This window comes from Ctenopharyngodon idella, chromosome 2 (genome assembly GCF_019924925.1).
Source record: "Ctenopharyngodon idella isolate HZGC_01 chromosome 2, HZGC01, whole genome shotgun sequence".
Taxonomy (NCBI): Eukaryota; Metazoa; Chordata; class Actinopteri; order Cypriniformes; family Xenocyprididae; genus Ctenopharyngodon; species Ctenopharyngodon idella.
The window spans coordinates 20,179,146-20,195,115 of NC_067221.1; the positions used below are offsets into that span (position 1 = coordinate 20,179,146).

General features: G+C 38.0%; 2 protein-coding genes and 1 long non-coding RNA gene across 4 annotated transcripts in view; 1 reads left to right on the plus strand and 2 right to left on the minus strand.

Annotated features, from left to right (window-relative positions):
* Positions 1–7,800, minus strand: part of LOC127497321 (uncharacterized) — a 14,095-nt gene extending 6,295 nt beyond the window's left edge. Inside the window, exon 1 of the long non-coding RNA XR_007925508.1 lies at positions 34–7,800. This is a non-coding gene — a long non-coding RNA (uncharacterized LOC127497321). The remainder of the gene's footprint in view (positions 1–33) is intronic.
* The window catches only part of LOC127497269 (TSC22 domain family protein 3-like), a 24,770-nt gene extending 14,705 nt beyond the window's left edge, over positions 1–10,065 (minus strand). Inside the window, exon 1 of one of the 2 annotated variants that reach the window (XR_007925496.1) lies at positions 7,807–10,065. Coding sequence is in view for 1 of the 2 variants with exons in the window: in XM_051865635.1 (XP_051721595.1) it covers positions 7,807–7,955 (149 nt within the window). In the remaining variant the exon portion in view is untranslated. The remainder of the gene's footprint in view (positions 1–7,806) is intronic. The other variant, XM_051865635.1, reaches the window with a different exon arrangement.
* Positions 10,066–12,488: 2,423 nt separating this feature from the next.
* On the plus strand, positions 12,489–15,897 carry pfn2a (profilin 2a). Its single transcript, XM_051865702.1, has 3 exons — positions 12,489–12,833; positions 13,937–14,129; positions 15,575–15,897. The coding sequence occupies exons 1-3, from the start codon at positions 12,705–12,707 to the stop codon at positions 15,670–15,672; spliced, it is 420 nt and encodes a 139-aa protein (XP_051721662.1). The 5' UTR covers positions 12,489–12,704; the 3' UTR covers positions 15,673–15,897.
* The last annotated feature ends 73 nt before the right edge of the window (positions 15,898–15,970 follow it).

Below are 15,970 nucleotides of genomic sequence, written 5' to 3' on the forward strand. Positions count from 1 at the left end.
AACTCAACAGAGCATTTTTAAGAGAAGGGAAACAGCGGTGTAGAATAAAGGTAAAATATATGAAAAATACGGCGTTTTTTTAAAAACAAAGCATTAAGACATGTTAAACTATGCCCCATAAACACAATTAAGCCTAGAGGGAAAAAAAAAAAAAAAAAAACAGTGAACCACCCCTTTAAGTGTGTGCTGTGTATTTTTTAAGCTTAGAGTATTGTGATGTTATCTCAGCAACAAACTCTAATGGCGCTTTTCCACTGCATGGTACAACTCGGCTCGGTTTGGCGCGCTTTACTTTCAGTTTGCTTTTCCACTGCAGTTTAGTATCGCTTCAAAGTGGGTGGGATTATAGACTGATAGTTATAGTTGCACCGCCTCTACTGCTGTGGGTGAGCTCCTCGTCTACCAACGAGTCTGCACCTTGTCTACTGACCACGATACAGCCATGACCATTTCTTTTTTCAAGTTGTGTGCGACGGTTGTTTAAAGCAAGTCGTTTAAAAAAAGTCGCACGAACAAATAATACTGCGGCTGTTACTGACTATTTAAATCTAGCGGGTTTGGTGTCTCCTGCTTCAAATCCAATGACGCTGGTAGTGACGATTCTCTCTGACCAATCAGTGATCTGCAGTGTTTACACGTCACATTTAAAGGGTTAGTTCGGAGCGTAATGAATCAGCGCGTCGAATCCGCAGTTCGGAGCGCCAAAGTCACGTGATTTCAGCAGTCTGGTGGTTTGACACACGATCCAAATCATGATTCGACACGCTGATTCATAACGCTCCGAATCTTCCTGAAACAGTGTTTTGAAATCAGCCATCACTAAATAAGTCGTTATTTTGTTTTTTTTGGCACACCAAAAATATTCTCGTCGCTTTATAATATTAATGTTGAACCACTGTACTCACATGAACTGATTTAAATATGTTTTTAGTACCTTTATGGATCTTGAGAGAGGAAATGTCATTGCTCCCTATGTAGGCCTCACGGAGCCATCAGATTTAAACAAAAATATCTTAATTTGTGTTCCGAAGTTCAACGAAGGTCTTACGGGTGTAAAACGGCATGAGGGTGAGTAATTAATGACAGAATTTTCATTTTTGGGTGAACTAACCCTTTAATATCGGTATGACACGCTTGGAACCTCAACCGAGGTGGTACTATTTATGCGAGTCATACCATTCTGTACCGTGCAGTGGAAAAGCGCCAAAAAGTGAGCCGTACCATGCAGTGAAAAAGCGCCATAATGGAATCAATTAGTGCACTCCACATAAGAAGTGCTATTTGTATGATACATCGGGTTGCTGCCTACACAGTGTGCTAAATCAGCCACTTATAAGTGTGAAAATTTGCATGCTTAAAAATTTAGTGTGACTGCTGCTTGCACAACATGAAAGAACAAGCTTTCATTCTTAAGACAAAACTGAGATGGGAACTCTACATGAGCAAAGGCCTACAGAAGTTCCCCCACAGGAAGTACCTGAAAAGTGTGTTCTGAAGACTGACAGATTGTGTACTGCTTTACTGTCAGCGGTATTACCTGGAACAGAGGTGTTGAGAGAAGCATGTTTTAACAGAAAGAGAGAATGCTTGCCGAATACAAAGACGCTTTGAGGTTCGAGAACACAGAGAGGCATTAGAGAGAGATGACCAGATTGGGTGAAAAAGTGCATTCTAACCTGCGCTGGTGTTGAGAGATTGAGACAGTTGCACAAATGAATCACTGTATGAAACTTGACAAATGATCTGTACTTATATACGACTAGTAGAGTAGGTCAAACAATTGTTTTGTAACTGAGCCCTGAAAGCTGAAGGTAATGTCAACTGAAGGCCGGCTATAACTTTTTAATGCTAATCTTCATATTCTATTGGTCTGTCTTACATATCTGGTTATTTGTCAGGGATGTTATATGCAAACGTGCATCATCACATCACAAAAAAGGCAAAAATGTAAGTGGTTCCACATTCTAACCAGCAGATGGGGCAAAATGTGATCTCATGTTGCACAATGAGCTAATTCATGTAAAACACATTCAGATGTTAAGACTCATAATCCCAATACTTAGAACGTCAAACAATATCACATATGGGACAAAGTAATTAATAAATGTTACTCTGCAGGCCTCAGACTACGCCTATGTTGTGAATGACTGTGTGATACTTTTAATGTTTTGTAAGTTGAACTGATTGGGTGGATTTTGCACAACATGTCCATGTCATATTTCACCCAGAATCAAAACAAACAAAGTTTGTTTGTTTTTTGTTTAAGAAAAATAAAAAAAGTGTTAAGACCATTTTAGCATTTTCAATAACAATCAAGCACATTTCATCCCATTTTACTCTCATTACCAAAATGCATCACATGATGTTGTAATTTAAAAAAAAAATTACAGTATTTTTTCATTTGTATTACAGTTAAATTACTGCATTGACTGCAGTTTAACTCCATAAAAACAGGGAATCACACACACAAAAAAGAAAACCTCTATTAAAGTAATGAGAATTGGTGCAAGAAATGTGTTTAACTGTCATGAACTGTCATATCACAATCCTACTGTTTCTATAAAAAAAAAAAAAATTCTTTGTGCAAAATACAATAGTAGTTTAAAAGTCTCTTATACTCACCAACGTTGCATTTATTTGTTCAAAAATATAGTAAAAACCGTAATATTGTGATTAGGGATGTAAGGATACATCCGGAACCGGTTGAAAATCGATTAAAACGTGACGATTCAAGTCGGTTGAGATGCTAAATGAATCGCGATACATGTTGGGGCGGGGGTTTATATGAATGTATATGTGAGGAGAGTTGACTGGGTTCAGAAAAGTTTATATGGTATTTTCTTTTCATCTTACTTCCGTACAATGCATTTTAAAGTACTTTTATAGCGCAGTTTACAGCGGTAACCTAAGCACCACCTGCTGTGAAGACAGAGTGCGTTCTCATGCAGCCCGTCTGCTGTTATGAAGTTTTATGTAGCATAATTTCACAAAGCTAAAGTCTGAACATTCTGTTTTTTGCTTCAAATGTTAAAAAGTATACAATCTAATTTAAATTAAAAACTGCTCTTGCTGCATGTATGCAGCATCTTTGTTGGGATCGTGATTAAAATGCAGTGGTTGCCTCTAATTTTAAATGGCTACAGATAGTTCAGCCTGTAATAGAGCAAATAAACATCTTGTTCATGTACTCCTATGAAGAGATTTATTTTATTTGTAGTATTTATTTTTTTATTTATTTGATTTAGGATCTGTTTTAAAATTTCAATTTAGTTTTGTTATAAAGATATTTCAATTTCACAATGAAATATGCAGCATTTTGTCTGAGAAATAATAAAAAAGACACTCTCATTTAAATCTCATTTTGTTAAAAAAAAGTGAGAAAATTGAATCGTAAAACCAGTATCATGAATCGCATCAAATCGTGAGTTGAGTGAATCGTTACATCCCTAATTGTGATGTTTTCTTTTTTAATATATTTTAAAATGTAATTTATTCCTGTGATCTGAATTTTCATTATCATTACTCCAGTCTTCACTCTTCAGTGTCACATGATCCTTCAGAAATCATTCTAATATGCTGATTTGGTGACTAGAAATAGGGCTGCACGATTAATCGTAATCGAATCGAAATCACGATTTGGCTTAGTGCGATTATGACATCGCAAAGCCTGCGATTTTTAATTATATAAATATGTACACAGCGTGTTAGTGAAGAGCTGCTCTGTGATCAGTAGTAAATGACACTCCATCTGAGAGCACTGCATTACAAAAAGCAACACGTCAAATATACAAACTTTCCAAACATGAGAAGCCTTTATGAACTTCTTTTCTAACAAAACACAACATTTAATGTGTTTTTATGTCAAACTCACTTCATAACGTCAGCTGAGTGTTTGAAATAGCATTTTGATTAGCATTGGATTATAAATATACTTTATTATTACGGAAATACCCGAGAAGGCTTGAAGAAAATATATAAACCATGTATTATTGTAGTCGTCTGTTTATTGTATTCATGTTTAATCAATCAAAGCGTTTCTACCTTCTTTTTATTCAGTCACAGCGACAGGATGATGCCCATTGGGGATTTCTTGGAACAGCGTTTGTTATATTGCGTATATTTGGAGTATCTGCTCAAGGGCGCCCTCCGGCGTCCAGTATGAAACAGACATGTTTAGCGCCAAGTAAAGCTCACTCAATCCTATTCAGGGTAAAAATAGGAAAAATAATTCCTCTCTCTAAAGAACTTTGAGGGGAACATATAATCATTATGTTTTTCTCCAGCATACATAAGTGTACAGGGTTTTTTTTTCCACAGTGGATGCATAAGGGGCACGTAGTTCATATTAAATACATGGACTCCATTTTTGATTTTGCATACCTCTTGACAAAAATAAAGAAATTATTGAGACAGATTTTTATCATAATAATATAATATTTGATAATAAATCCTTAGATCTTTCTAATGATTTATAGACATACTGCTTGCATGTTAACAGGTAACACCACATTTTGTCATACAAGTTTTAAATATTATTTGCTAATTATTATAGTTATATTTATAATTAAATACTATTGATAAATACTTTAATAATGAAAGTTATTACAACAGTAATATTTCTTATTTGGTTTAATATTTTTATTTAGCATAATGATAATAATAATAATAATAATAATAATAATAATAATAATTAGTCAAAATAATATATTAGCACAAAATTTCGGGCCAAATTGTGCAGCCCTACAAACAAGCAAAACAAGCCTGGTATTGTTTATAATTTTTTTTTTTTTTTTTTTTTTCTCATTTATTTTATAAAATCGCATTTTAAAATCGCAAATCACAATTTTAACCAGAAAAATCGCAATTAGATTTTTTTCTCCAAATTGTGCAGCCCTAACTAGAAATGCTCCTTATTATCAAGGTTATGCTACTTAATATTTTTGTTAAAATGTCAATTTTTTTCAGAATTCTTTGATGAATATAATTTAAAAGAACAGCATTTATTTAAAATAAAAATCTTTTTGTAACATTATAAATCTTTACTGCCACTTTTAATTAAGTTAATGTGTCCTTGCTGAATAAAAGTAATAATTAAAAACTTACTGACCCCAAACTTTTGAGCAGTAGTTTAATTTTCTTACATTTTATTTTGATTTTAAGATAATGACTGATGTTTAACAAAATTCCTATACATTATTTAAATCAATACTCAAAAAAAAAAAAAAAAAAAAACTGAAGCTGTGAGCTGTGCCAATCAAACCATACTGTATGTACCAAGTATAACTCTAACTGCACTAGGCAACTAAATAGAAAACAAAACAGCGTCTGCTCAATGAACAATTTTAAAATACTTTCATGAGGGAACAAAGACAAATACATGGCATCCACAAAAATGTCAGTAATTTCTGAATAGGAATGCTCGAGGAAATCACCCATCACGTTATCTGAACAACTGGCTGTCAGATGACCAAGGATACTTGTGCCCCTATACATAAAGAATGTAAATAACGCGAAAACAATGTCTTTCAAGTCATAAATGGGGCGTGATGGCTGTCTCTGCCTTTTAAAAGCGCAATAAAGGGACAAAAATTATGAAAAAAGTTAACCATGTAGAGGAGCAACCTTATCTCTAGAAGTAAAACATAGGGGAAGGTCTTCTGTTCGCTACGTGATAGGCCTTTCTATCACAGGCCCTCCTTTGCATATCAGCTACAAAAGGTGTCACCAGTTTGTGACAAGCGTCTTTACCCCGGGCTAGGCGAGTGAATGGCACGTAGGAGGCATCGTGCTGAGATCCAGCCCTTGAGTTTAGAGGCCGCTGCCTGCTCAGACTATACTTCGACTAGTACATGAGCTAAAGCCACAGAGCCATCTAAAGCACTTGACAGTTCACCATTTCCTCTCGAGTATGCCAACAAGTTGATATATTGTGTACAACTTGCAACGCTGGAACTGAAAGTCAAGCATCTAAGAGGAAGCCGAGCAGCGACACTTCTCAACTGAAACTGTGTCACCAAATATGTACTGTCCCTTTTCAATTGAGAAAGCACTGTCATTTCAGGCATGCTTGTGACATCCGGAAGCAAACAAGAAACATTTTTTGTTTGCATGCTTGTTTGAGTTCTGACAGATTGTCATACTGGTACATATTAACCATATCTTTCTGAAATATCCGTACACATACAACCTCACTGCATATTAAAAACAACTTCAACCCATGCCTTACATGTATACACTACTGTTTGGGCTCAGTAAAAATTTTTTTAAAGAAAGTAATACTTTTATTCAACAAGGACACATTAAATTGATCAAAAGTAACAGTAAAGACACAGGTGCTATAGTGTTTCAAATAAATGCTGTTCTTTTGAACTATTTATCAAAGAATCCTGAAAAAATGTATCACTGTTACCACAAAAATATCTGCAGTTCAGCACAACTTTTTCAACATCGATAATAATAATAATAATAATAATAAGAAGAAGAAGAAGAAGAAGAAGAAACATTTCTAGTCACCAAATCAGTATAGTAGAATGATTTCTGAAGGATCGTGTGATACTGAAGACTGGAGTAATGAAGCTGAAAATTCAGATTTGCATCACAGGAATAAATTACATTTTTAAATATATTCAAATAGAAAATAGTTCTTTTAAATTGTAATAATATTTCACATACAATATTACTGTACTGCATTTCTGATCAAATAAAAGCAGCCTTGGTGAGCATAAGAGACCAGCATAAGAGATTTTTTTTTAAAAAAAAATCTTACAGACCCCAAACTTTTGAATCGTAGTGTATATTAAACTAAATAACTGACTTCATTACCAACACATTAAAATCCAAAAAACTATTCAATAAAATGTTAAATCAACGATTGTAGAAATGAAAACACATGCTACCTTACCAAACAAAAATCTGGACACTCCTCATTTCATTTTTTACACATTGGGGTATCCAAAAGATAAACTGCCTACAAACGAATTTCTTTACAAACCATTTGCAAAATGTTTTTTATTGAACAGTTTTAAACCGACTTGTTAGAGTGAAAATTAAAGTTCCAGCAGCCAACGTGTAAACTTTTTTGAATAGCAGGATGCACCTTAAGAAGTTTTGTTTAAAATTTCTGTTCACTGAATAACTCATGTAATTCTATTGTTTTAATGACTTTACTATTATTCTAAAGTGTATAATAAAATTAGGTGTGTCCAAACTTTTGACTGGCAGCAGAATAGTAAGAGACGTCACAACCCTAATGAGAACAACCAAACATCCATCACACAGCACTGCATTCCTCAAAAAAACAACCATTTGCACATTGATGCTAAGAACACTGCATGGAAATTTACCAGGATGAAATGACTGCAGGCTGCTGAATATTACAGCTTGATTTAAAATCTATGCTACATTAATATACATTTGTTGACACCTTTCCCATTAATATCAAACAATCTTTGAAATCTTACTAAATCTGTGTATGCATTAAAAAACAATCTCTGGAAAATATAATAAAACTAAATCAAGGGAAAAAAAAAGAAAAAAAAGAGCAGGGTTCCCACACCTTTTGACCTAATTTCAAGATGGTTTTTAAGTTGTTTTATTATTATTTATTTTATAAAGATGGCACTCGCACAGACTAATTTCTATCTCATGAATTATTAAATTCACTACATAATAATTTGAATGAGTTTTCCAGGCCTGGAAATCACTTTGACACTTCCAGGTCTTCCATGACTGTGGGAACCCTGCATGAAAGTTAAAGTTTACGAAGTCAAAACCCTTAAATCATTCAGAACATCAATGGCACCTCACCTGTCCTCCTCCCCATCAATGGCAATGGGTATTCCGAAAAGACTGTTGACAGCCGGGTTGGATAACTGCAGGCCTTCTGTGATAAAGGGCTTCACCATGTCTTTACTGTGAACCTGTGCCGATGCATCAGGACATCCTCCGGCTCTCATCCGTCTGACTGAAGCCCGTGGCCGGAGAGCCAATGCCCCCTGCCGTCCCACTGCGAGGAACCTGGGATGGTTGGCTGTGTGCAGAGGTATTAAGGTTGGGTACTGTTGCAGATCCTGGCAGAGAAGCGAGCACACTTGAGGCTGGCACGCCGCCTACTGTGACTGTCACTGGTACTACGGGCATGTTCTGAGTGCTTTGCGCCATTGTCGACAAGCCTTGCATTACTCCTGAGGCCTGGTATTGTCCAACTGGTGGTTGCTGAATGGAGGCCATAGGGGCGATGCTGCTCAACAGCCCCACAGCAGGATGCTGCACCAGGTTTGGGACAGATGACACCGGCTGGCTCCCTAAGGGAACACCTCCAGGGATTTCTACTGTACCCAGAACCTGCATACCTCCAGCGGATGGGGTTTGAATGGTGGACGACCCCTGACTGACGGCATGTCCGACAGAAAGGCTTGCTCCGGGGTGAGCTTGGGTGACTGTAATAGGCATGTTAAGCTGGCCGTAATCAGGCTGACTGGTTGCTATCAGAGCCGGTTGGCTTTGCAGGTGGTGTGCACTATTCTGGGGCTGATAAAGCAGCGGCTGCACTTGAGGAGGAGGGATGCTGGGAGATTTCTGAAGGTGGGCGCCCGGGTGTCCTCCATCATGATGGAGACTGTGAGGGACAGCCACATGAGAGTTGCCCAGCACCGGCTGCTGAGCAGGCGGAGGCACTGGCTTATTACTAAAGGTCTCAGGTGAACCGGAACTCGGGCCGGTGAAAGATGACCCGTCGCCACCTGTGTCAGGTGCCACGTGAGCCATTACAGAGCCAACAGTGGCCCCGAGCCCACTGTCCCTATCCGCTCCGGGCTCCGTCACACTGGTGTGCCTTATACTATCCACAGTCTTGCTCATCATAGAGCCCTCCGTGTCTTTCTCATAATATTCCATACAGGTCCACCGGCCCCTCCTGAAGGGCTCTCCGGTGCCATGGTCAAGCTTAATGACCCTGAAGCGTGAACTGCAGCTGGTTATGGTCGTCACGCTTGATGAATTTGTGACTTGAGACGTGCCCGCTGCTTGAGTACTAGAGGCCTGGATGCCCTGATGACCCAGGTTGCGCTGGCCAAACCCACCGTTCAGAGGGGCGGCAGTGGATAACTGCCCCTCTGACTCACAAACATTATTCAGAGTCTCCTCCGAGGAGCTAATGTCACAAACCTCGGGCTCATAGTCAGTCCTGGACATGTCAAATATCTCGGAGGACACGTCCTCTGTCCGGGACTCATCCGGGTCGTCCAGGCTCTCGGTGTCGTCGGTCGCGCTGTTGGCCGCGACTTGAGCCTGAGTCACACTCGTGATCTGAAAGCAACTCTTCTTCTTGGCCGGCATCTTCGACATGCTTAACAGCTTTTTATGACACGGAGACCCCTTAAAGACGCCGATGACTTCACAAAACAGCAGATTGTTGCGGCACCGGACCCTAAATTTCACAGTTTTGCGCGATGATCGTGCGTCATCGTCTTCCTCTTCTCTCCTGTTGCATTGTCGACGCGTGAACGGCGGATGAAAACAACCTCCGCGAACGGTGTATGAAAGATGACGTGTCGGTTATTAATTTATCCTCATATGCTGGTGATCCGAGCTCGGTAAGGGCGGTGTGTGTAAGGCCGCTGTCGTAGATTCAGCTGCGTTCACTCCCCCTGCTGCCTCTCACTTCTCTACCTACATATAAGTATCAAACACATCCTGAACGAGCGCTTTGAAACACCGCGTCATATGGCACTACACTCGGCGACTAGATTCGGGCATACTAACAAAACAACTACGAAAACAAACGTTTAGAAATTAAAGTTTATAGCTAAGTAACTGGCAGACTTCGGAAACAGAATATCTAAAAATTTCACCTCCCGACAAGATGGCTATATAAAATCGCGATGCATGCTGGGAAATGAGCGCAACAGGCATGGCGCGTAAACGGATGGTGAATATGGCTTCCTACGCTCAAACTAGAGCAGCGGCGTAAGTTCATGTACACTTTCATTTTAAATATACGCATATTAAAACGGGAAAATAGCGGGGTTTGCGTTTCATTGGAGTAACCAATTTTTACATAAAGCATGCTCGTTTAACTCTAAATATTTCTCAAATATTTCTTCTTTTTCTTGAAAGTCAGCTTTTTGAAAGTCATTCTTGCCTACATAAAAGCTACTGCAAGTTTCAGCTGTTGTCCGGGCAAAAAAGAAATAATAATAATAAAAACGCTTTCCACTGTATGCGGTAAGTTACAATATGAACCTCTCATGAAATAAACTATTATATTTTAAATTCATATAGGCTGCTAATTATATAAAACAAATGTGAAAATCTGCCCCGACTTGGCATTTATGAGAAACACATTTGCTGTTAAAATATAGGCCTAGTTGATTCTTGCCTGAATATATTCCCTTATGTTGTTACTGTGTTCACTTATTTATCCAGCAGCTATAACAAAAATATGACGATATTTTGAAAAAATATCACAAAAAATATTCTAATTTAAGTTAGAACAGTGAAACCAGCATACAAAACCACTGTTTAAAGGCATTAGTGCAACTTGACTGTGTGACTACAGACTCTCAGTTGCTGTGGTTGTTCAGTTGTTCTAAGAAATGCATATATTCTTCTGTATATTTATTTTGAAACTATTTCCACTACCTGCTGCCATCGTACAGTGCTGATAACACTGATGAATCTTTTATATATCGAGTGGCATTGTGTAGAAGAATATCAGCTGTGACCAGTAGGGGGAGCAATTGCATCTGCACATACTCTGATTTAGCCTACTTGAACGTTCTGGAATCCTCTATTATTGACGGTGTTTTATCTTTTTCTTTCTTTTTTTTTTTTTTTTTTTGGTTCAAATAATCCAAATATATAATAATTGCGTTTTCTACATGTCAGTTGCAATATAGAAATAACAAACAGTAAATTCACGCCCATTAACCTACTTTGAGAAAAAGCAGGAAGTGCTTAAGTTCAGCAGTAAGGAGACACCCCTCTGGTGGATTTTTCAAAGATTTATTGAATGTTCAGTTCTTAAAGCTCTAGTTAAACATTCTTAAAATTGTGTTTCACAAAGTGGGTAATAAAATCAATTTGGTTATTTATATTCTCTTCAACCACATTTTGCTTGAAAGCAACTAGCCTACTAATCCAAATAATGCAACAAACTTTTTTTTATTTTTTTTTACTATGTTTTATCATAAGTTGTCTGTTGGATTTAGAGGAGTAACAGGTGATTACAATAATATTTCTTGGCGTTGTCAAATAAGTCAGTTGAGATAACAGAACCATAGGTAATGGGTGTGCCTCTCCAGTGACTGGCCTGTAAATGTCATGGTTTTGTTGTGTGACTTGTGTCATCGTTTGCCACATGATCTGTCCTGACATTAATGACAATGGTTGCCACTGCTGAATCACCACCCTGCTGAGGTGACTTTTTCACAAAAATTATATAAAAAAAAAAAAATAATTAGAAATATCATGGCTGACCGTCAAGGTTTTAGAACTACTTTCTCCATTTACTTCTACTGGACCAACAACAATGAAACAAAATAGGGCGGTGATTATAGGCCGATGTTTGACACAGTTGTATCTGTTGTTCTCTGAATCGTTAGCCCATGTTAGCTCATTGTTTAGTAAGTCTGCCATTTTAAAATAAAATGTTTCCTTTTTTTCATTCAAAATGGTTACAATGAAATGGGCTAGAGTGGAAGGAAGACAAGTTTGGTATTAAAATAATTTTAATGTGATTAACAAAATAAGTACATTTAATAAAAAAAAACCAAAAAAAAAACCCAGATTTTAATATTTTCTACTAGTGTTACACAGGGGAGCCACTGGTTTCTGTATCTCCTGTACAGCTTATTGCCTTGAACCCCTCCCTTGGAGGAAACTGCATTCCGGTCCCCTTCATCACTGGGCCACCTGTTTTTTTTGTTTTTTTTGACAAGGGTCCTTGTGTTACAACCCAACCCACCTATACTATTATACCTCTCACTGTGGTTGTGGGATATGTTGTAACATTAGCACTATTTGTACCTGCCATAAACACATTTTAGTTATTAATTGTAGATTAAAAAAACAACTTGAATTTTTAGCAGATAAATGTGTGCAAATGATATCAAAGACACACATTGTGAAAAAAACTGAGTTACAGACATTGAAGCAAAAAAAAAACTTCTAACCTATACTGTAAATATCTGTTAAATGATATAGCTTGCTGGTTACATTCTTAATAAATATCAATCTGATTACATGATATTTAACATTTACCATGTAAAAACAAATAGGCCTATGTAAAAGTAAAATTTTAATTTAGTTACAGTTTTAGTAATTTACTTGTTTTTGGGGGGGGGAGACAATTTACACACTTTATGTTAAAAACTAAGCATTGTGAAACTAATTACATCGTGATAATAAGACTGAGCTGATGCCATCACATCAGAGTGGGTCTATTTTCGTGCAGCGTCGCAGTGGCGGTGGTAAGTCGTCTGCGCGGAGGGATATAGCACGGGACTACACCCAAGCGCTGTCTCAGTTCGTCGGCTTTCTTTCCTGCCCGAGCTGAGATTTCATACAAGCCAACGAGCCGGACAGCACAGGAGACGCCAAAACCCTCAATCCGCACAACCCTCGCCAGACCTTTAGCATTTGTAGCGTTAAATCCACTCCAGTGGGTGCAGTACGTCCTATATATCCTTTCAAATTACAGAAAAATGTCTTGGCAAAGCTACGTGGATAACCTGATGGCCGATGGCAGCTGCCAGGATGCCGCCATTGTTGGCTACTCGGACGCCAAATACGTTTGGGCATCATCAGAGGGTGGTACTTTTAGCGGTATAACGGTAAGGTTTTGCTAGATTGGCACCCATTGTGCGATTAACTCTTCGTTTTAATCTAATTTGGAGTGTAATTTGTGTGTTGGGGCGAGCGGACAGATTCGGGTGTTAGCAAGCTAGTCAGCGTTAGCACGCGTGCACGGGGAGCCGGTCTCGTGCTTAGCGCAAACTAACCATTTCAAGCGTATACTATAATAAAACAAGTTATTGTTATCGTGTTTATCATTAGCAAAACGGCAATTGTACAATTAAACCTCTTTTTTTTTTCTCGTAAAAGCGAAAGAGCGGGAGGGAATTGAGGTGTTTCTACTGAATGGGTTGAGGCCCAGATGAAAGCACAGGGCTGTGGCCACGGCCTCTAGACTTCATTACTCATATCACAATGAACCACATTATGCTTATCTAAACTACCTAGTTAAACTGCAACCGCTGTAAAGCCAAACCCATCTAGTAAGTTTCCTTTGGATTTCGAAGAGTTTCATTGGAAGTGAACGAGTCTGGCTCTGATTAAATCACACATTTCCTTTTGCATTATTCAGCATTATCGATTTCTACCATATCTATGCGTTGTGCATTGTATTTTTCTTTTTTTTTTAGGTCCTTCAAGTGCATAGATTCCCTCGCTAGATCGTTAATAAGTCCGGGATTATTTCAGAGATCGGACTCGGTCTGATCAGTCTTGAGATAAGCTGCAGTCTTAGGCCATGAGAGGAGGAAGTTCAGACAGTGGCGCCTGAGCTTCAAGTTTTTCCCTACAGGAACACAAAGATGGCGTCCTGTCGCCTGTTAATACTCAGTTTTTCCCGCATCTCACTGTTAGTATTAGAATATTTTTGAGCTGGGGTTATACTATTATAATTGTCATGGTTAAAAAAAAAAAAGTGGCTCAAGCTAAATTGCATTTAAGGATACTGCTAGAGTGGGTCAGATTGGCTGCACTCATGCTATGCTAGAGATCAAATGATCCAATCAGGGTTTCTACAAGGTTCCCTTAAAGTATGGTCCCTATTTTAATTTACAGCAGAGAATGTGTAACCTGCATAATACTAAACCTTAATTGAAAAGAAGATTTTTAAAATGTCACTTTTTTTCCATGCTTAATTTTTCAGCCTGATGAAATCGATGTCATTATTGGCAAAGACCGAGAGGGCTTCTTCACCAGTGGGCTGACTTTAGGGAAAAAGAAGTGCTCTGTGATCAGAGACAGCCTTCATGTGGAAGGGGACTGGACAATGGACATCAGGACAAAGAGTCATAATGGAGAGCCAACATACAATGTTTCCATAGGCAGAGCTGGCAAAGGTAAACTATACATGTCAAGTGTTTAATTTAACCCCCAGATATTCTAGGATCACCCCTGACAAGCACTTTTATTGATTTTTATTTTGTTATGTTTCTGTGTCTGTACAAATTATTAGTATAGCTTAGCCCAGGGCAACCCTGGGAAACAAGCTGTATCTAATTCCTTGACATTTTTTACTTTTTTTTTTTTTTTTTTTTTTTTTTTTGGATCTTTTTCCTAAAGAGTGTTTTTCTATAACAATTTTAAAACAAATGACCCTTAATGCTAAGATGTGCCCACTCATACAGTCTGCCTTTGTGGTCCTCTTTTTGAATATAAGACAAACAGACATGAAGGTATAGTTTCAAGCCAGTGCAAACTTCTGTCCCCCACCCCTCCTTTTCTGAAAAAAAACACCCAAGAGCTGGATTTCAGCACTGTGCATGTACAAGCTTTTCTTGATCTAACAGTTTTCTTAAACCGTGTGTGAGATTTCTTTTTACCTTATCACTGTTTAATGAATTCAGGACTGGGCTGTCAATCATCCAGTTATGCTGTAAACACCCCACCACACCCTATTATCTCTGCCCTAGTGTATGTTAGATAAATAGTCAGGGTGCAAGTTGAGTCATATAGACGCTGATTATTTGCACAATCCTAATGTAATTAACTAAAATGTAATGTCTTTATCGGGTAGTTTTAAAGATCCGTCAGTCATAAACAAAGTTAGGTTGCTAGTATTAAAGGGATAGTTCACCCAAAAATAAAAATTTACTCACCCTTAAGTTGTTCCAAACCTGTATAAATTTCTTCTGCTGAACACAAAGATGACATTTGAAGAATATGAGTAACCAAACATTTGATGGGCCCCATCGACTTCTATAGTAGTCAAAAAGTCAGTGGGGCCCATCAACTGTTTGGTTACCCATATTCTTCAAAATGTCATCTTTTCTGTTCAGCAGAGGAAAGAAATTCATACAGGTTTGGAACAACTTGAGGGTGAGAAAATGATGACAGAATTTTCATTTTTGGGTGAACTATGCCTTTAAGCCCAGTGTGTTTAGCATGTTTCATGGACAAAATGTATGAATGCATAGTTGTGATCCCATGGAAGTCTCTGAGAGATATCTTGGCAAGGTAACTCCATTTCAAAAGGATTTAGGGTGTGTGGGGCGCGTTGAAGGTCCTTTGGAATGTGGCAGCGTCAAATTCCTCTTCCTATTTCCTCTTTCCTGTGCGCTAAAATGTGTAACTGCACAGCTCAAGCAACAAGCTTCAGACCTTCTTATCAAATACTCTGAATCACTTTCCTGTACTCAGTTGCTCTTAATGGTGAAACGCATGTGCATGCAAACACTTCTGATTGCAATTGTGATTCTCTTTCTCCTCTGTTTCATAATTGTTCCCTTTTTTCCCTAACCACTGCACTTCTCAACTTTGCCCTTCTCTATTTCTTCTCTTTCAGTCTTGGTTCTTGTAATGGGCAAAGAAGGGGTCCATGGAGGCGGATTGAATAAGAAGGCATACTCAATGGCAAAATACTTGAGGGATTCAGGGTTCTAATGTAATTAAGCTTGTTTAGTTTCACTTGAGGGACAGAAAGAAGAAAGAAGTTTGCTGTTAAGCTTTCTCCTTCAAGCAGTTAATGTCTTGAAAAAATTTAATAGCAATCATGGGAAGAATGGTGATAATATCCTATAATGTCCCCGTGTCATCGGGGGGAAAGACTTTTTTTCTTTCTTTTCTTTTTTTTTTTTTTTTTTTTTTTTCTTTTCGGTTTTGTTCATTTGTCATCTTTTTTCTTTCCTTATGTACTCCAGTGTTGGTTATAGTCATGGGAAAGGAAGGTACCCACGGAGGA